The sequence below is a fragment of the Camelus ferus genome, chromosome 1, assembly GCF_009834535.1.
Source record: "Camelus ferus isolate YT-003-E chromosome 1, BCGSAC_Cfer_1.0, whole genome shotgun sequence".
NCBI classification, from domain to species: Eukaryota; Metazoa; Chordata; class Mammalia; order Artiodactyla; family Camelidae; genus Camelus; species Camelus ferus.
The window spans coordinates 113,823,101-113,845,706 of record NC_045696.1 but is presented as its reverse complement, the minus strand read 5'-3'; the positions used below and the strand labels follow the sequence as shown (position 1 = coordinate 113,845,706).

The 22,606-nt window shown below is 38.9% G+C and overlaps 1 protein-coding gene across 3 annotated transcripts in view; it reads left to right on the top strand.

Annotated features, from left to right (window-relative positions):
* The window catches only part of LOC102510161 (ubiquitin-conjugating enzyme E2 E2), a 326,227-nt gene that overhangs the window by 234,945 nt on the left and 68,676 nt on the right, over positions 1-22,606 (top strand). For all 3 annotated transcript variants that reach the window (XM_032488639.1, XM_032488643.1, XM_032488654.1), the window contains one exon: positions 12,123-12,255. In XM_032488639.1, coding sequence (XP_032344530.1) covers positions 12,123-12,255 — 133 coding nt within the window. The remainder of the gene's footprint in view (positions 1-12,122; positions 12,256-22,606) is intronic.

Below are 22,606 nucleotides of genomic sequence, written 5' to 3'. Positions count from 1 at the left end.
TAGTAACCCTGGATACAAATAAACAGAAAATCTTAACTATCCTAAGAATAATTCTCTGTCCCTAAACTCTGTCATCTAAACTTTCAAATGGAATTGTTACTTAGATATAGTCTAGATGTTAGAAAGTAATAAAGCTGCATTTGAAATGATACCAAGCGATTTTACATTCTGTCCCCTACGAATGGTAACATTTTTGAGAACTGAAGCATTTTGAGAAGGATTCGGCTTCCTGCAAACTGTGTGGGGGCAGCAGCAGCTTGTCAAAAGCTTGTTTAACCTGCAGATAAGATCAGTAGACACATTACAGCCTTCCTGTCTAACACTTGGGCCTATGGGGTGGGGGGGTGGGGTTAAATAATAAAAGAGCCATTACTTGCCCCACAGGCTAGCCCACAGGCCAAAATTGTTCTTCCAGTGCAGACAAGAGAGGCTGACTCTGGAGGCCTGAAGACCTTAAGAGCTTTCATATCTCACACAGACCAGAGAGAACGCACAAGAGTTGGGGTGGGCGGTGGGCACCCAAAGCAGTGTTGCCAGAAATGGTTCATTAAAGAACTGAAGAGAGTAGTCAGAGATCACTGTTTCTAGTTTGAAAAGTTAAAAAAGAAAACAAAAAAGAATTTGGTAGCTGAAATGAAAATGGCTGTTTACCAACTTCTGAATCTAGTCCTTGAAACTTGCCCGGGATGAAAAGGTGCCAGAAAATCCAAACGTTGGTCTCGACGTCCAGCCTCCTGTCTTAAGTGGAGCAGTTATCACAGAGCGGGCACACCGCTTTCCCAGCTGCCTCTTCGTGCCTTATGCGCAGCCGTTGTGTGGGCCTGGGCAAAGCCCGTCACTTTTCTGACCCTTAATTCTATCACTTTGGAAATGAAGACTTTGAAATACAAGTGATTCCCAGTGGGAGAAGAGGGTTTTCAATTTTTCAGATTACTCCCCCAGCCCCGCCCCTACCCCCGCATATACACACTAAGAATCACTGCTCTGAAGTGGGTCGTTTTTTCTGCAAAGAGAAGGTATGTTGAAAGGATAAAATATGTATATATTTTTTTTTTTTAAAGGCTGAGACTAACTCCATCAACTTAGTTCTAGAGTCCTGGCTGCTAACTATAGGATTAAAAGTTCTATAATTCAGTATTTTAAGTAATTCTGACTGATTTTATGCCTGTTGAACTCAATGGAATTCCAGTCCAGTTCTACTGCTTGCTTCTGGGTTATGAAAAAGTTGAACTAGATGGTTTCCGAAGTCTTTATGATTGTAACCTTATTTCTAACAACACACATATATAAAGTAGGATTTGGTTCCTGTTGACTCTGTGGCCTGTCTTTGTGCTTACAAGTGAGTGTGTCATAAAAATGTAGCTTAGAAGGAAAAGGAGGAGTATACTGTTTTTCCCAGAGGTCTTCCTTCCTGTTTCCCGACTTCTCTGCTTCTCCCTGCTCACTATTTCGTACCATTATGTCTCTTAATATTTTAAGTCTGTTGGAAAGTTGTGCACTCACTGCAAAACATCACACGTTGGGAAGATTAAACACATACACACATACTCCTGTATTATGTAATACAGAAAGAAGCAAGGAAATCTCTGGGGTCATGAATTTAACTGAGAGACTCTGCCTTCTTTAATAACTTCTAGAAGGTTAGTTCACCACTGCCTTCCCTGGGGATTCAGCAGTAATTGTTCTGTGTTTAAAATTCTCTTTTCTTCTTGTTTCTTCCTCTTTTCAGTTGTGGACACTGTTAGCAAAGGGTACAAAGTAGATGACAGTAGTGACGTTAAGGTTTGGCAAAAAGATAACTATAGTCAAATGAATTTCTTTTTTCATCTTTGCGTCTCAAATCTGGAAAGTGTGACTGAGGGTAAAGCTTCCTCCCATTTATTAAGGACTCATTGACAAAAAGTATAGAATGATTCCTTTTCTTGGAATACCTTGAGAATAAACACCAGACTCTTACGGGCTGGAAAGAAACTGAAGGAGAAAATATTCATAGTCCAGTTCTGCTCGGAGCTGAGTATACAGAATGGATCCATCAGCACTACTACATCCTGACTTCCTAGGATGTTATATTGGACTTTGGTGATACTGATCTTTTAGAAAAAATTACTGGATACAAACATGGGGACCTTGGGAGTTTGTGAAGTACCATTCTCCATTTGTCTCCTCATGAGCTGCAGTCCAGGCTTGTTTTCTCAACATTCCCTTGGCCATCAGGGATGCCCTGTCACCATCAGAGTAAATTCTTCTTTCCTGTGCTCCAGATAATATTGGTCCTTAACATTGCTTCTTTCCCCAATATTAAAGGGTAATATTTATGGGTAAAGAACTTCTTTATAGTGCTATGTTTGCATAGAATGTTACCCCTTCCAATGGAGAACCTAGCCTTTGGGGATAAGAAAGATGTCCTGGAGGAGAATGCAGCTAAGTTAAGACCTGAAGCACAAAGAGAATGTTTAGACCTACGGAGTGTCTTATCCAAAAGCCAAGAAACAGCCCAGCCCCATGGAAGTTCTACGTGTGGTCCCAGTATGTTTGGAGAATGGAGGTGGAGGAGAAGGAGGTGTAACGTGTGACGCCAGAGCTGGGAGCTGGAGCCAGATCTTTGTGGAAGATGTCTCATGCTACAAAGGAACCAGGGCTTGATCTTGGAGGTATTAAGAAGCCAGAGAAAGCAGGGAAACAAGATCCCACTGAAAAGATTTTCTGGAGCTTGCCCTGTCTGCACTTTGGTGGATGGATTGGGGAAAAGCAAGACTGGAGGCAGGGAAGCCACAAAGGATGCTGGTACCATCACCTAAGTGAGAGGGGATGCAGCCAGTAGACAGATGACAAACATGCTATGGAATAGGGTTCTATTGGTTTTGGGGCACTTAGAGGAGCAGAGAAGGAGGAAGCATTATCCAGGTTGATTCTCAAGTTTCGGACCAGATTGGAGATTCCGTCAGTGTTTGGTAGATTGATTGTCAAAGGATAATGAGATACCCAGATCGAAGGTGAGAAAACAGCGGGGCCGAGGGTAGGACCCCTAGGGAGGCAGACATTGAAGAGGTTGTCATTGAAGGGCAGAGGAATCAGAGTGCTACCCTATCAGACGGAGACCCTTGGAGGGAGACCTGGGGAAGAGAGTTTTTCAGGAATCTGGGGACGGAGGCTCCAGGGAGTTTTAATAAAATGAAGACAAAAAGCACTGTTGGTTTTAGCCACAAATAGGTCAGCGTCTGGCCTTGAGAACACTGAAAACATTTCCCCTCCGTACCCCCATGTGTTTTTTCTCATTTCATTCAGGCAGCTTTGTGGCATTTCCCCTCTTCAGCTGGCATTCCTATGACCCTTATCTGCAGCTAATCTGGGCCTGGTCTTTATATTTTCTTTTAAGGCATAGGAATTAGGAACGACCCTTTCCTTCCAGTCTGACACCAGAGAAACACTTATATTATTGTGTTTAACCCCAGAGGCTCAAAATCCTTGCAGCTGTTTACTTCCAAAGAGACTTTGGACATAGGTGCAGCATAGCATTTGTGTGTGGACAGCGTGCCTCCCAGCTGGAAGGAGTGAATTTTCAGCTCCATGGAGTCTGACATAAGCAGCGATGGCTGGAGCTCCTGAGAAATCCCCTTGTACTGTCTCCTCCTTACCACTTGTCCCCATCAAGTTTAGGTTCACGTTGGCATGTCCAGGAGCCTCTCCAAAGGCAAGTTCCTTGTCCCGTGGAGCCAGGATCCCAAGATTGCTCGGGCACCCTTCCTCTTTGCCTGCTCAGAGTCAGCATTAAATGAAAAGGCAGCAGACACAGCCAGAAACTCTTGGTCTTAGAGTCACAGCTATGACACAGCTCATTGAAAGTATTCAGCTATATTTAAAGAAACTTACAATCTTAGAGAGAGTGAGCACTTAGTCCTTTTCATCATAAATGTGTAACATTTCATACATACATAAGGGCTCCTGCACTGTGGGTAGCAGCATGGAGAGCTGAACACAGTTTATAGCATAGATCCTCTGAAGAATTTCTCCAAGCAGCAACTTTGGGCATTCAACCAATGTGTAATTTGTGAACTGATATTTGTATTTTGATAGGTTCATCTACCTGCATTTTATTTTGATATTTATCTCTGTTAACTGTTTTTCTTCTTTAAAAAATAAAGTCTAAAAATTTAAGGGTGTTGATCATGAAGAATACTGCAAGTGGGAAAACATTGCTTAAAAACCTAATACCTAGAAATCCTGATTGTGAATAAACATTCTATTCCATGAAAAATTGGATTTCCTGGGAGTGGCAGCTATGAATTCTAATGGTCTCCAAAGTTCCACTCTACCTAAATACTCGTCATAAGATTAGGTCGCTGGGTGATGATGATGATGATGCTGGTGGTGGTGATGGTGATGACAGTGGTAGTGATGATGGTGGTGATGGTGATGATGGTGATGGTGGTGATGGTGATGATGGTGATTATGATGATGATGATAGTGATGATGATGTTGATGACAATGGTAGTGATGATGGCAATGGTGGTGATAATGGTGGTGATGGTGGTGATGATGGTGGTGATGGTGATGATGATGGTGGTGATGGTGATGACTATTAATGTGCACAAGTCCTGTTTTCTAGTCCTGGGAGCGTGACCCCATTGTTAGAAAACCACCAGGCAGTTAACCCTTTGAGTGTGTTGGTGAACATCTGTACTATCCATGGGCATAACCACAACTGTAGTAGCAGCTAACATTCAGAGGCTTGCTATTTGGGCCTTTGCAGGCCCCATTTTCCAAACTGTTTAAGTACAGTTCTACTAAAACTTCACAGTTGCTCCATGAAGTTGGTGCCGGAATGGCCCCATTTTGCAGATCAGAAAACTAAGAGAAAGATGACATATTTATCCAGAGTCTTACAGGTTTTCAGTGGCAGGGCTAGGATTTAGACAGGCACGTCTGGCTCAGAACCTGTTCTCAGGCTTCAGCCCTGCTCTGTACCGCAGGTGTCCTCTGGCACCAACTTTCATTTGATCGGTTTAAGGGAAAAGCGATCATTAAAAGTGTAAAACAATCTGCAGCATCTGCTTCTCACTTTTTGAGTCCAAAGTATATAAAAGTCCATTCTTCTCTTTTGTATAGATCCAAGTAATTCTGACCTATTAAAAAAACATTCTAATCAGAGTGGGTCTGCACTGTCTAATACAGATCTCCACCAACCACATGGAGCTGTTGGATTTAAATGTATTAAAATTAAAGGAGATTGAAAATTCACTTCCTCATTCTCATTAGCCTCACTTCAAGTGCCGGATGGCCACCTGTGGCTGGCAGTTACCAGTGGATATGGAGGACTAGAATGTTTCCATCATCACAGAAAGTTTGGTTGGACAGCAGTGCTCAAACAGTTCTGTCGAAAGAACTATAATGTGCAGCACATGTGTAATTTAAAATTTTCTAGTAGCCACATTTAAAAATGTAAAAAGAAGTAGTTGAAGTTAATTTTAATATATTTTAGCCCAATATATTCCAAATATTATTTCAACATGTAATTAGCAAGAAGTAATGATGCATTTTGCCTTCTTTTTGCATTGTCATCAAACTTTGGCGTGGGAGGGAAAAGCGAGTAGGAAGGGATAAATTGGGAGTTCAAGATTAGCAGATGCTAACTACTATACATAAAATAAACAACAAATTTCTTCTGTATATAGCACAGGGATCTATATTCATTATCTTGCATTAGCCTATAATGAATAAGAATATGAAAACAAATATATGTACGTATATGTATGACTGAAGTGTTACGCCCTATACCAGAAATTGACACATTGTAAACTGACTATACTTCAATTTAAAGAAAAAGAACAGAACATTAAAAAATTTTTGAGTATGTGTTTTACATTCATAGTACATCTTAATTTGTTTGGGTTTTTTTTTCGGGTATTACATAATCTTTTTTTTCACTATAAATTCTTTTTTTTTTTCTTTTATTGAGGTATAGTTGATTTACAAAATGTAAGTTTCAGGTGTACAATGTAGTGATTTACAATTTTTTAAAGTTATACTCACTTATAGTTATTACAAAATATTAACTGTGTTCCCCGTGTTGTACAATACAGCCTATCTTACACCCAGTAGTTTGTATCTCCCAACACCCCCCCTTCTGTTACCCCTTCCCTCTCCCCACTGGTAACCACTAGTTTGTTCTCTGTATCTATGAGTCTGCTGCCTTTTTGTTATTTCACTAGTTTGTGGTATTTTTAGATTCTACATATAAGTGATATCATACAGCATTTGTCTTTCTCTGTCTGACTTGTTTCCCTTAGGATAATGCCCTTCAAGTCTATCCATGTTGCTGCAAATGGCAAAATTTCATTCTTTTTTGTGACTGAGTAGTGGTCCATTGTGTATATGTATCCACAATTTCTTTATCCAGTCATCTGTTGTTGGATACTTAGGTTGCTTCCATATCTTAGCCATTGTAAATAATAACTGCTGCGAACACTGGGGTGCATGTATCTTTTCGAATTAATGTTTTTGGTTTTTCCAGTGTATACCCAGGAGTGGAATCACTGGGTCATGAAGTAGCTCTATTTTTAGTTTTTGAGGCACCTGCATACTGTTTTCTACATTGGCTGCACCAGTTCACATTCCCACCAACAGTGTGCAAGGGTTCCCTTTCTCCGCATCCTGGCCAGCATTCGCTATTTGTGTTCTTTTTGATGATGGCCATTGTGACAGGTGTGAGGTGATATCTCCTTGTGGTTTTGATTTGCATTTCCCTGATGGTCGATGTTGAACATCTTTTCATGATAACACATCTTAATTTGAACAAGCTATATTTCAAGTGCTCAGTGGCTACATGGCCATCATATTTTCCAACACAGTTTTGGATTTTACACCGGGGTTTCTCAACGGGACATACTAAAATGAGTGTGGGACAAAGAGGGAGTTCAGGGACCACTGCTGTAAGCTTCGGGGTTTCTAAGATGATGGAGGAGACCAGATTTCTAAGACTCAGACTGTATATTAAGGAAATAATATTAGTTTTAAATGCATTTTAAAACACCAATCTGTTTTTCAGATAGTTTGTCACTACTAGTTTTTTCTCAAAAAAAAAAACAAAAACCCATAGTTTGGCAGCATGAACCAACTCAGAGTGATACTGTTAACCGCATTATTTATTCCACTGTTAATAAGTGCCTAGACAGCTTACTGACTTCAAAGGCCCAATAAAATTTGGAGTTCTGACTGCAAGCCAGATAAAACTTGGAATGGGCACAAATTGAATATAAGTTATCTACAGACACTGCCGAGTTGGTGAAGTATCTCCTGCCTTCTACTTCTGAGCTCCTTCTTTGCTGGCACTATTTGGCGACTCCTTAATTAGCCTAAATTAGATAACTAACTGTGATTACCGTTCTTGGAAGGTCATCTTAAAATTTCTCAGAGTGACTCATATATTATATCTGTATTTGGGAATTGCATCTCTGCACCCTGTTTCATAGCTGTGTACTCCTGTGTGTATTTTTCTAACTAAATTTCTTCATCTACCTTGAAGTAATGTTGTAACTACAAACCTATAATTTAGTCTACCTTTAAGCTCTTCCTTCTGATAAACTTATCTATTTGTATTCTGTCTAATTATAGCTCAGGGGTAACCATGTGTACTATTCATCTGAATGAGTGAGCTTGTCTGGCAGCCAGGTGCTGTTGGCAAAGTTCCGCTGTCATCTGGCCTGAATATTGTCTGTACCTCCCTGTCTGCTTCAGGGGAGGTAGGTCCATGGGCACTTGGGGTGGGAATCCTGGACCCCAGTCCCTTGACCACTGCTTCTCAATGTATTTCAGTACTGGCAATAAATTTGGCTCACTGTGGTTTTGTTTTGCATTTTACTACATCATTTTTAAATAAGAGAAATCAAGCCCTAAAAGTTTCATTGAACTCTCCTTCACCTGCCATCTTCATATTTATTTTCTCCCCATCACCCTCTCCAGCTCTGCCTTGTTCCTGGCACAGCTGCCATCATGAATTTAGGTCTGTTTTTCCAGTTCATGTCTTAAAAGACATTGATACATATATCCGTAAATGATATAAAATAGGGTTTGATCTTTCTAGTGGATACAGTAGGGTCACACTGTACATATGCTGCAACTTGCTGTTCTCGCTTAGCACTTTGATACACTTTTGGGCATACTTTATCTTAATATGAAAATTTGATACATGTATGAGAAGATCTCTAACATATAAGTAAGTTATGAAACTTAATAGTAAAACAGGTGACTCCTGGACCCGCCCTGCATCCCGAGAAGTAGAGCCTCACCGGAAGCATGGATGTTCCTGTGTTCTACTTCTCCACCCTCTGATGCTACCCAGGAAAATACTCTTTTGAACTTTTTGTATATATCCCTCAACAGTTTATTTTCTTGTTTATTTTTAAACTTTGTAGAAATAGTGTCATACCATAATACATTCCTTTTAGACCTGGTTTTTCATTTAAGATTTTTAAGATTTTTTAGTTTAATTGATCAATGTTAGTCTATATCTTTTCACTGCTGTGTAGTACTCCTTTGGGTGAATTCATCCATTTTTCTGTTGATGGACATTTGTGTTGTTTCCAGTTTTGCTGTTAGAAATAGTCCTTCCATGAACACTCTTATACATGTCTTCTGGTACACGTGTAAAATTTCTTCTGTGGTCTGTACCTAGGAATGCAGTTCCCATGTTGTAATATAGGAGAATATATAGTCACCTTAACTAGGGAAGTCCACATTCTCATCAGCGTGATTGACACACTCATCAGCAAGGATAGGCGTTCTTGTTTTTCCACGTTGTCATCAGTGCTTGGTTTTTGGCAGGCCTTTATTTTTGCCTGTATATTTTATAGAATAATATTAAATTGTAATCTCAAGTTTTATTTCCCTGATTTAATGAGACTGAGCATTTTTCATATAATTATTGCCCTTCATGTTTCCTCTTTCTGGAAATGCTTATTTGTGTTTTTTCTAATGGATTATTAGTCTTTTTTGTATTGATTTATAGAAATTTGTATATTCCAGACTGAAATTTTGTCAATTTTATAGGATCCAAGTATCTTTTCTCAGTTTATGGCTTGCCTTGTCACTCTCTTTAGTCAGACTCTAAAACTTTTGACTTTTGAGTTTAGGTGCTTAATCCATCTACAACAAGTTTATATATTTATGGAGGTAGAAATTCAATGACTCTACTGTCCAAATAGAAAACTATTTTCTTAGCCCCACGTGTTCTGACATATATCAGATTTTCATATGTGTAGCAGAGTTTGAGGATCTTCTTTGAGCTCCCAAATAGATTTTGGAATCAACTTGTCAAGTTTCAATTTTTTAAAAAATTGTTGGGTTTATTGGAATTGCATTGTATCAGTTTGGGGAAAAATGACATCCCCAGGATATTGGCTCTCCCTAACTATAAACTTGGTGTCTTCATTTATTTAACTTTCTTGAGTATATTTCAATATATCTTATAATTTTCTCCATAAAAATCTTATATACTTTTCATGAAATGTATTCATAGTTTCCTTAATATTTTTAATATTATTGTAAAAGGTATTTTAAAATACATTTTCTAATTTTGTTGGTGTACTGAAATGAAGTTGATTTTTGCCTATTAATCTTATATCCAGCTGCTTTACTAAACTTTTTTTTTAAATTTTTTGAGGGGGTAGGTAATTAGGTTTATATATTTATTTCAGTGGCAGTACTGAGGATTAAACCCAGGACCTCTTGCAAGCTAAGCACACACTCTACCCCTGAGCTATACCTCTCCCCACTAAACTTTTATTAAATTTGATACATTCCATATAGATTTGGGGAGTTTTTCTGTGTACATAAATGCTGCAGATGCTAACAGTTTTATTTCTTCCATCCCAGTCCATAAACCTTTTGTTTTTGCCTTGTGTGTTTCATACCTTGATGAATATAACCTCTGGTACAGTAAAGAAGAAGTTTCCTACTATTCTAATTTTGCCGGTTTTCATCATGAATGGCTGTTATTAAAACCTGTTGAGTGCTTTTTCTGCACCTAATGAGATTATCAGTTTTTCTACTTTAATGTATCAGGTAAATTACATTAATAACTTTCTATTATTAAACTATCCTTGCATTCCCAGAATATCACAACTTGTTTAAAATGCATGCTTTTTTTTTTGTTTTCTAATTTTTTTAATCTGTCACCATACAAAAATACTACATAATTATTGATTGTATTCCCACACTGTACATTTCATACCGTGACTCATTTATTTTGTAACTGGAAGTTTGTACCTTTTCATCTCTCTCACTGTTTCTCCCTTCCCCTCATCCCTCTCCCCTCTGACAACCACCTGTTTGTTCTCTGTATCTATAACTGTGTTTTTGTTTAGGTGAATTTGTTCATTTGTTTTGTCTTTTAGATTCTACATATAAGTGAAATCATATGGTATTTGTCTTTCTCTGTCTAACTTATTTCACTTGGCATAAAACCCACAAGGTCCATTCATTTTATCCCAAATTGCAAGATTTCATTCTTTTTTATGGCTCAATGATATTCCTGTGTGTGTGTGTGTGTGCCACATCTTCTTTATCCATTCATCTATTGAGCACTTAGGTTGCTTTCATATTTTGGTTATTGTAACTAATGCTGCAGTGAACCATGGGGTTGCATATCTTTTCAAATTAGTGTTTACATTTTCTTCAGATAAATACCCAGAAGTGGAATTACTGGATCATATAGTAGTTCTATTTTTAGTTTTTTTAGGAGTCTCCATACTGTTTTCAATAGTAGATGTACCAATTCACAGTACCACCAACAGTGCACAAAGGTTCCCTTTTTTTTCACGTTCTCACCAACACTTGTTACTTGTCTTTTTGATGATAGCCATTCAGACAGGTGTGAGGTGGTAACTCGTTGTGGTTTTGATTTGCATTTCATCATTAATGATGTTGAATATCTTTTCATGTGCCTGTTAACCATCTGTATATCTTCTTTGGAAAAATGCCTATTCAGGTCCTCTGCCAATTTTTTAACAGGTTATATGTTTTTATTGATGTTGAGTTGTATGAATTCTTGAATTTTTTGTAGATATGTAATGAATTTTTGGTAGATATGAACCAATGTCAAATGAAGAAAGAACAAATCTCTGTTGGCAGTAGAATCTTCCCAAGCACTTTAATGAGATTGCCCACTTTGCTACGGGATGTGAGGGGAATTTCTGGCTGTTCAGTGTAGGATTAGCTTGATGTGCCAAGAAGAATATAGGAGAGCTAAATTACAATCTCACTTTGCCTCCTATGAATGTGAGAGAATTAACACAGTTCAGTTGACTTGTGTGGACCTTATTTTCCTCCGTGAGTTTCTCTGCAGCTGGGGGACATATATTTGCTGCTGGTAGCCTTGTGGTTTCTCTTGATTTGCTATTAATCCATCATCATCATCATCCAACAGACATGTCCTTTGAGGCACTAAGGACAAGGCAAAATCTATTCCTCAAAGAACTTCAGTTCTAGGGAGGGGTGGAAAAAGTAAACAATTACAAAACCAGGTATAAAACAAAATGATGCACATTATCTTCTACAGTCACACTGGGTGTGATGTTTGGAGGGTGGGGGCATTGGCAGGTAATCTTTGGGTGGAGAGAGAAAAAGAAGGTTCAGATGGAATTTGATACTTGAGCTGAATCTTGTAAATGATAAGAATTTACTGATTCCCATGAACCTCATTTCTGTTCTTAGTTACCAAAAGGATTTTTTTCCCTCTAGTGTTCCTTCTGACTTTGAAAATTTATCTCTCTGACCCTATGACTATATCACCCTTTTCAGGACTTCAGAAATAATTTTATGCTTTATTAAATATGTGTGCTCCTACCTCTGCTCTATGGTCCTTGGAATCTTTTGTTTCATGGGTTTAGGGTCATAAACGGCAAAATGGAATCTTCTTGGTTCTGTTTTATTCAATTATAACAACATGTTTCATTCAGAGAATACTGATCATTTCAACAAGTGAATCATCATATGGAATTAACCTACTAACTTGGGTGTGTATTTATGGAATTGCTCAATTTATTGTTACCATAAATAGATTTTTTTTTTTAATTCCAAGCTTTATATACTCTCTAAGCACATTTCATTTGTATGTCTTATTTCAGTGCTGGACCCAAAGGAGACAACATTTATGAATGGAGGTCAACCATATTGGGACCCCCAGGATCTGTCTATGAAGGAGGGGTGTTCTTTCTTGACATTACCTTTTCACCAGACTATCCGTTTAAACCCCCTAAGGTCAGTATGAAGTATTCATCCATTTTTAGCAATATATATTGTTGCATATGTATATGTATCTATAACTATATTCTTACATATGTACATCTAAGAGTGCATTTCTATTCTGTTAGCCTAGACAACTTCCCAGGGCTGATTGTATGTAAAGGGGAGCAGAATGTGAAAATTCCTGTTAATTCCCTCACCCCAGCCCTTCACTCATGCTTCATTGCTTTTTCTCATCCTTTCCCACGCCTCCTTTCCATGGGACGTGCTTTAATGTGACAGGAGAGAGCATTTTATGAGTGGAAGTAGGATAGGGAGGTTGGGCCAGTGCTGGACCCAGAGCCAAGAGAGCCAGACCTCACCCAGGGGCGAGGGAGCCCCCCTCGAGGTCAGGCTTAGGGCACCAGCTGTGAGCTTTGGTGTCTCCATGATTCACCTGCTCACATGAGATACACACACACTGGAATGGAAAGTGTGACCCACAGAGACTTGAAACCTTGAAACTGTGTCAGTGGATGGACCTAGAGAGTCTCATACTAGGTGAAGTCAGTCAAATACCATATGATGTCACTTATACGTGGTATCTAAAAGAATGATACAAGTGAATTTAATTTACAAAACAGAAACAGACTCACAGACATAGAAACCAAACTTAAGGTTACCTAGGGGAAAGGGAGGGGAGGGATAAATTAGGAGTTTGGGAGTTAGCAGATACACACTACTATGCATACAATAGATAAATAACAGGGACCTACTATATAGCACAGGGAACTGTATTCAATATCTTGTAATAGCCTATAAGGGAAAAGAATCTGATAAAGAATATATATGTATAAGTGAATCACTTTACTGTACACTTGAAACAAGCACAGCATTGTAAATAAACTGTACTTCATTTGAAGGAAAAATCATGTCAAGAAAACTCAGTAAAGAATTGGTAATAGTCCATTAATAAGAATGATGGGTTAATGAAAAGTCATACATAAATGACTGAAGAAAGTATAAGAATACAGTGTAATCAGAACATGGTCATATTTTTACTTATTTAAAACATGGTCGGATTTTACTTATTTAATACTTTAAGAATTCTTCACATTACTTTCTACTGCCTGTAACTCAGTCATCTGACAAGTTTAAATTCTTTCTCCACTTTGGAAATGAAAAGAGGACCTGGATTCTGCTGGCCACCATACAAAATTCTCATTTGACCTGGCTTAATTTCTCAAGCCAGGAAAGTAAAACCTATCTGAGGTGTGGGTAGGAGTAAATGATTTAAAAAGCAAGACTCAGACTAGACCTTCACCTTGACTTCCTCTGATTCTCCTCTCTCGCTCCCATGTTCCCTCTTTTATTTCTCTCTCTATTCCTTTTTTCTTCCTTTCCATTCATGCTTGGTTATTGCTTTGCTATCAAAGCAAAAAGTAATAACTTTTTGGTATAATTTTACCAAATAGGAAACCGATGCACAGAGAAATGAAGTAACTTGCTCAGGATAATGAGGCAAGCAAATCATGGTGTCAGGATTGAACCCAGGACGTCTGGGTCGAAAGCCCGTGTTCCTTACTACGTTGCATAGTACAGTTTGTCCAAGCTGTTGGAGCTGGTGGCACTGTGACCTCCCAGAGCAGCATTTGATCAGTTTCCAGTGATGAAGCCATAGTATAACTAATCCTTATTTTCACCTTTTCCTGGGTGGAAACCTCATGTCTTTGCCTTCAGCCCATAAATCATCTGCATACCTGTTGCACTGCTGGTGAGGACCTTTCTCAGCAGTCCTTTCAGTAAAGGAAAAACAGATGGGGCAGAGGAGGGAAATCTCTGATCAGGCAGTTGTGCTGCTTGTAAGTCTGGTGTAGTCTATTCTGTGAAACATACATCTCAGAAAATGTGTAGGCTTACCCAAGTTCCGCATGACAGAAATGTGTAGATTAGACAAAGGTAGGAGCTTGACAATAAAAGGTAAATAAAAGTAAGTAAAACTAATAGGTAGGTAAAATAATTCCATCTCCAAAAAGGATGGGCCAGAACTCATAAGATGGAATTTCAGTGGCTAAGTGTACAGTATTTCACTGAAAAAAATCAGAAAGAAATCATGATACAGCTAGGAAAGAGAGACTTGCTCTGTTTTTTATGTAAATAGAATTTGTGGGCTTTTGACTGAGTAAAATCCTGTGGGAACTTGAGGTTCTTGAAGCCTTGAGGTGATATTCTTAGGAATACAATCTCTGGAAGTCTGAACCAGTTCCACAATATCTGGATTGCTTCACTTACTTTTTTGAGCTTGTCATTTTAAGAAGGATACACAAACTACAATGAAATATCACCTCACACCAGTCAGAATGACCATCATTAAAAAGTCTACAAATAATAAATGCTGGAGAGGCTGTGGAGAAAAGGGAACCCTCTTACACTGTTGGTGGGAATGCAGTTTGGTGCAGCCATTGTAGAAAACAGTACGGAGATTCCTCAAAAGACTAGGAATAGACTTACCATATGACTCAGGAATCTCACTTCTGGGCAAACCCTACTTCAAAATGACACCTGCACCCCAATGTTCATAGCAGCACTATTTACAATAGCCAAGACATGGAAGCAGCCTAAGTGTCCATCGACAGATGAGTGGATCAAGAAGATGTGGTATGCACGCACACACACACACACGCGCGTGCACAGACACACATACACACACAGAAGTATTACTCAGCCATAAAAAAGAATGAAATAATGCCATTTGCAGCAACATGGTTGGACCTAGAGATTATCATATTGAGTGAAGTAAGTCAGAAAGAGAAAGGCAAATGCTTTATGATGTCACTAATATGTGGAATCTAAAAACGAGTGATACAAATGAACTTATTTATAACTGAAAATAGACTCACAGACATAGAAAAGAAACTATAATTTTCTTTCCAAAGGGGAAAGGAGTAGGAGGGAGAGGTAAATTAGGAGTTTAGTTTTAACATATACACACTACTAAACATAAAATAGATAAACAACAAGGTCCTACTGTATAGCACAGGGAACTATATTTAATATCTTATAATAACCTATAATGGAAAAGAATCTGAATAAGAATATTTATGTATAACTGAATCACTTTGCTGTACACACTTGAAACTAACATAACATTGTAAATCAACTACACTTCAACAAAAATAAAAAATGTTTAACAAGTGAAGGGAATAAAGAAAAAAAAAGAAGAGCAAACAAGAATAAGCTGAGAGGGCAGAGTTATTAGCATTGTTGATTTTCTTCACTGGGTCCAGCACTGTCTAGGGTATCCACCATGCCCACCCGTTTCTTTTCCAAAACACCCTCGTAAGGCTGGGATGTTCCGTTTCACAGATGAGGAAACTTAGATGAGGCTTACAGAGGTTTTCTAATAATATACAACCAGGAATCTCCTGAACTCGGACTCCAGGGACCAAGTACTTTCCACTGAATTGTACATAGTTACCCTGGAGATGTTTACTAGGAAAAATAGGACGTAGGAGGAATGTGATATCTGTCCTCTGATGTTTCAGAAGCGCTGGTGTGGTTTGGGATTAGACTTGATCCTGGTTGGCTGGATGGGACAGAAATAGAAGCAGGAGGGTGTCAGTTACAGGGAAGCAGATTTCAATTCTCTGTGAGGAAAATCTGCCCCAGGGCTGGACAGTCTGCTTTTGAATAGCTCAACTTCTGAGACTGGGCTTCCCTTTACTGGGAGTGTTCCAAAAAAAAAAGCTGAATTCATACCTGTCAAGAACATTAACAGAAAAAAATCAAATCCCTTCAGTGAATAAATTTGATAAAACGATCTCTTAGGACAAAGAATAATCAAACTTCAGTAATCAAATTCCAATTTAATTGCACACTTAATTCGAAACCTGTGGGAAGTTTTCAAAGCAAATTTTCACCACCTAATTTATCAGTTCTAGAAATCGGGTTTTGTAGACAGATGTGATACTCTGAAGGGGGAAAGTATGCAAGTGTCTTGAAAGCTGTTAACTAAAACAAAGACTTAATAATTTTGAAGTACCACACCCATCCTTTCTAGTCTCCTGTTACTCTAAAGAGTCCATATTTGGGGTTAAGTCTTGTTTTTCTTTCTCTGTTGCCTTCATCCTTTGCTCTTTTTCCAGCAACCTTAGCCAAAAGTTTTGATCCATGCAACATTTTCTAGTGTTGGAAATGAAAAATGAACCAAGGTAGCCGTAGGTGTCAGAGAGAATTGTTGGTGAGAGCAGAGGCTCACAAATAAATCTTATTGGCTAACTAATTTTTATCAAATGTCTGCCATAAAATTAGTCTATAGCATGACTAAGTCTGCAAGATGCCTTTTCCCAAACTCTCATACATAGAATCCTGAGAACTTTTAAATACTGTAGCTCTCAAATATGTCACTTAAAGGTCAGCGGAGCGACTTGGGTGCCTCTTCTCACTCAGGAGCTTTTAGGGAGTAGGACTCCATCAGTTTGAACATCCCACACTCCAGTCCCTGATTTTTCGTGCCCCTAGGTGAGCTACTCCTATAATTTCTTCCAGAACTCACCTAAATTCTCATAAGGCAAGCACACCAAGATTTTAATGATGTGAGTAATATTCATTAAACTTAGTATAGTAGTTTTAAATCAGTCAAGTACTGCTTGTACTTTCAAATGCTGTATCTCAGTACAACTTTTAATACATTGATTTTCTTATATGATCAATATGTTTACTCTTCTTTTACTAAATCTACAGGAGTTTTGTTTGTATGACACTGGTAGTCGTATCCAATGCCAAATTCTTAGTTGAATACTTCACCACCAATGATAATATTATTTCTCTGAGAAGATAATCTGTTTAGTGAAGGAAAAGCATAATAATCACTGGTATGTTCCACAGGGTTTTTTTTTTTTTAATTTTATTATCCATTTTTTCCCTTCCAGTGTTATTGAGATATAATTAGCATAAAACACTGTGTGAGTTTAAGATAATACGGCATAACGATTTGACTTGCATGCATCATGAGATGATTCCCACAACAAGTTTAGTAAACATCCATCATCTTATACAGATGCAAAAAAAAATTTTTTTTTCCCTGTGTTGGGAACTCTTTAGGATTTACTCTCTTAACAACTTTCATGTCTAACACGCAGCAGTGTTAATTATATCTATCATGTTGTACATTACATCCCTTGTACTCACTTACCTTCCAAAGTTTTTTAACACTATTTCTTTTTCAGTATAGACATACATTTTAATGTTATAATTCAGATATCCATGTGTGAAGCAGAAATTGTTTTACATCTTATTAGGGGTTATATTTTCATATTCATATTATAGATAATTACTCCTGTGCTCCAGAGCTGCACTTTTTTTTAACCTAAGGTATAGGTGTTTAATTCAGAAACAAAATAATGGAATATGTTTTATTCCTATATTATTTTTTTCTGCTAAAAACACTTTGAAAAGATTGTGACGCACTGTGTCTGGTGTTTCATGTCTCAGAGATTCTGACAACATCTGTCCTAACTAAGGAGTCATGTTAGGGAACAGGTGAGGTCTTTTGTTTCCACAGGAGAAAGACATAGACGTAGCCTGTTCATAATTTGGCTTCTTCTGTCTCCTTGTGGATCTGGGTATTTTATTAAAAAAAAAAAAAAGTGGGCCTTCTACTCAGATCTCAGAGTAGATGGGTGGGAGCATTAAGTGTGCTTGTTTGTTTTTATTATCTCGGTCCACCCCTGCCCCAGCCAGAGGTGCTGTCTCGATGCTCAGATCTGTTACTGGAAAGCCTTCTTACCTTGGTAATGGCAAGCCAGTTTCTGCCAGGAGATATTTTCCAAAAAGGAATGATAAAATTTGTGCCTACGATGTTTAAAAAAATAAACAGGAAAACATCAGGCAGACACATTCAGGTGAGAAAAAAAAACAACTCTTTAATATTAATTATATCTAAAGGCTCTTTAATATAGCTTGTTCTTCCATTACAAATTGCACCAAATACATGTTAAAAGAAATCTTAACTTAGAAATCATTTCAGATGTGTTCTGTTTTATGGTTTGGTTTTGTGTTTTATGAAATTAACTATGGTTTGCTTACCAATGAAAAGTCAGCTAATAGGAGAGGTCTTAACTGCTTTCAGACAATGAAATAGATAATTTAGGCCCATCACATTTTCAAAAATTGTATTTGATTATCCTCATTATATTTAACCTTAAATTGATTGGTCAAGGCTAATTGTGAATAGAGCAGCTAACTAGTTCCACAAAAACAATGATACCCAGCATTTGAAAGCCAGAGAGAGATCATCACGGAGTTCCATAATTTTATTCAAGCTGGGTTATTATTAAATAGTTGTTTTGACTGCAAAGAGGAAAGTTGACGGTGTCTCCCAGTATTTCAGAGAGAGCTGTGGCTTACACGTGTGAACCCACTGCCCGCTCGTTTGCTCTGCCCTTGGAGAGAGAACACACGGTTGTCATGGAGTGACATGAATTAACTTGTTTTTAACCTGAGTTCATACAGTCATATAGACTCTGGCTGGAAATCCAGTGCTTTCACACCTACTACGTTGCCTGTTTGACATCTCCAGTCGAACATCCAACAGTCAGGCCCAAAACCAAACCATTGATGACACACCCACCAGCCTTCTGTCAATCCAGGTCCACAAGTCCTCCCCACCTCAGTGAATGGGAACTCCATTTTTCTAGCTGCTAAAGCTAAAAATCTTGCAGTCACCCTTGACTCTTCTCACAGCCACCCAGATCCAGTCTCACTGGCTCAAAATAGATCTTCAGAATAAACCCAGACTCTGAGCATTACTGAGGAACACTCCTTCTGTAACACTCTGGCCCCACCCACCATCTACTGCTCCCCTCCCCCAGATTATTAAGGAAGCCTCTTATCTGATCACCCTGCTTCTGCCTTACCCCCTGCAGTGTAGACCTGTACATCGGGTGACCCTTTTATCATGTAAGTCACATCGTGTGGATTCTTTGCATAAAACCTTTCCGTGATTTTCAACTCACTAAGTAAAAGCACACAAATCCTCAGAGACTCACCCTATTCCCAACATTCTTTTAGAAATCGCCAGCTATCACTCTTGACTCAGATGCTCCAAGCAGCTCCTTACATGGAGACTTTCCATTGGCTCTTCCTTCTGCCTGCATTGTCTTCCCCTAGAAATTTGCATGGCCCGCTCCATTTCTCCCTCAAGTGTCTGCTCAGATGTCACCTTTTCAGGGAAGATCTTGAGGAACAACACCTGACCTTGTGCTCCTGAGCTCCCCACACCACCACCACCACACTTGCTTTTTCTCCCCAACACTTCTCCCTCCTGGTGTCATGCATCTTTTTGTTTATAACTTTGTTACATTTCCCTTCCTCTGGTTATTAACATATAAGCTCCATGAGGCCCAGGGACTTGTCTGTTTTTGTGTCACTTCTGTATTCCCAGCACCTAGAACAGTGCCTGGCGATTCAGTTAAGAATACAGTAAAAATTTGTTGAATTAGCGGGGAGGGTGTAGCTCAGTGGTAGAGTGCATGCCTAGCAAGCACGAGGTCCAGGGTTCAATCCCCTGTACCTCCATTAAAGAAAATTTTGTTGAATTAATTTCATCCATACAACTTTGCCCGGGAGACAGTATTTATTCCCTCCCTTCCCCCACCCCCACTTCATAGATCAGAAAACAGAGGGCCGGGGAGGTTGAAGTGGCATGCAGGTCACATAGGAAGTAGGTGGCACTGGAATTCAAACCCAGTCCTGAACCAAACCTTTCATCTCCCAGTTGTAGAGAAAATTAAATTGCTTGAATCTCTGGAAGAAGGAACACTTGTTCTTAGATTTTACACTCTAGTATAGATGAATTCTATTATGTATTAAGTTCTCTGAACCAGTTTTTTGGGGAGGCCCTTCATATATAGAGATGAATAAGAGACACACTGAGAAGCAGGGAGACAAGGAAGGAGAGCAGCAGTTAGGGGCCGATCCAGTGGTCTAGGCTAGAAAAGGATGAGGCCTGTGCTTTGGGAATGAAGACAAGGGGAACAATATGTGAATTCTTTTTTTCATTCCTTTATTGACTAAATACGTGTGTTCCACACGCCAGCCCAGGTACCAAACATGCAGAGGTGGCCCTTACTGCACAGAGTTTACATTTGAGGTAGGACAGAACAGGATTTCCCAGCTTCAGCACGACTGATGTTTTGGACAAGCACCTCCTTTGTTGTGGGGGCCTTCCTTTGCATTGCAGCATGCATGGCAGCGTCCCAGGCCTCTACACACTAGATGCCAGCAGCGTCCTGTCCGCCCCCCCAATTTGTGCCAAACAAAATTATTTCCAGAGATTGCCACATGTCCCCTGGAGGCCCCCGGGGGACCACCTGTGGTTGAGAAGCACTGTTCTACCAGTGGCATCCGTAGCCACTGGTGACTCGTTGAGACATCAGTGAGGATCTCTGGTTTCTCGTCTGAATGACCAGGTGAGGACGTGTTTCCTATGAGGAAACCGTAGGACATCTGCGTGGGAAATATTTACCCGGCAGCCTTACAGATCTGCAGTTCAAGTGAGTGATGAGCTAGGCATAGAGATTTGGGGATTAAAACCCGAGAATAAATGACCTCACCCCTAGAAATGTGCAGTTTTCAACCCCAGCTGAGTTTTTGGGGCTATAAATTTCCAGAATAGGATTCCCAAAGGGAAGACTTAATTGAAACGATTAACAGAACTCACCATTCCTCTTTCTCATTGTGTTCTCAGTGTCTGGGGATTGGGAAGCTATTTTCCACGTAGAGTGTGCAATAACGCCTCACAAAGATGTCATCTTCTCATTTGTTGGTAATAAATCATAAAAGCATGAAGAATTAAACCAGTCAAAGAAATTAATCTTCTCACAGGTACCTAAATAAGGACTAAAATAAATCAGAATAACTTCCTGTGGTCGCACTGTACCCCTGCAGGGGAGTGGACAAAGTGACCTTCTTCAGGTTCTCCTTGGACCTCTCATTTCAGTTTCCAATTCTGTTGACATTATGATGGTCATGGAGTGTTGGGTACCAGACATCATGATGTATTTTGTACAACCTATACTGTACTTTTACTTTCATTATCCCACCTCACTCTCTTGCTTTGAGAGGCAGGTTTCTTTATCACAGGAAACAGATTAAGCAGTGTGATTACAATCACATTAAGTGCCAGGGCCAGGATTCGAACTCCTGGCCTCCTGATTTCCAGTCTAGCAACCCCCTCTTTTCACACCTGAAGTAGCTGAGCTATGAACTTGCTAATAAACACACTGTAATTCAGTTCATTGACAACAGCCATACTTTACATCACCCCTTGGCATTCTTTTCTGTAGTCAATGGAAAACATCCTTTTTGCCTTTGTTTTTGTGGAGAATTACATTAACTGAGGGGTTTTGTTTTGGCTTTTGCCAAATTATAAACCTGTATATGTAATGTATATTCATGTTTCCCCTATACTTGGCCACTAACTTATTTTAAAATCTATCCCTATAGGTTATATAAAATAGTAGTTTAGACAAAATAATAATACATAAAGCAATATGTTTTTTCAGATTATTTCCAGTTATTTTCTTCATTTCCACACTTTCTCTTCTCTTCCTCCCTTTCTTGCTTTTAAACATCACCTCTTCTCTAGCAGTTTGCTTTTAACCAGACCATTTCATTTTTAAAAACAGTCTTAAATAGATGATGGGTGTATACACAGTGAAAAGTTGGAACAACACAGAGTGTGCAGTAAGAGTAAGTCTTCCTCCCCATTGGCCAGCATTCATTCCCCTCCCAAAGACATCTTTTGTCTGCATTTGCCTTTTTTCACTCACCATCCACAAGGTTGTCCCATGTTCACATATGTAGATCAGCTCCATTATAATTATATATTATTTCATGGAAAGAAGGTACCTTAGTTTACTTAACAGATTCCCTACAATGGACATACAGGTTATTTCCACTGTTTCGCCATCACAAATAATGATTCACCATCACAAATAATGTTTCATTGAGTATCTTTGTACTTACTTTCTTGTATAAATGTATCTGTAGGACAAATTCCTAGAACAAAGTGCTAGCACAAGGGATCTCTGCATGTGCACTTGTAATAGATATGACCCTTCGTCTCCTCCAAAGAAGTTGCACCAAGTTGTACTCCCAACTTAGATACATCTGCCCTTTCCCCATATCCTTCCCCAGGCAATGTGGTGCTACCAAATAATGACCTTTACCAATCTAATAGATAAGAAGGAATGTTTAAATATAATTGTATCTCTAATAGAATGAGTGAGAATAATCCCTTACCATGTGTCTGAAGGTTGGTCTCTTATTGAAAAGAAACCTTACAGAAACCTACGTTCTTTACACTTTCCTACCATTCATCTTT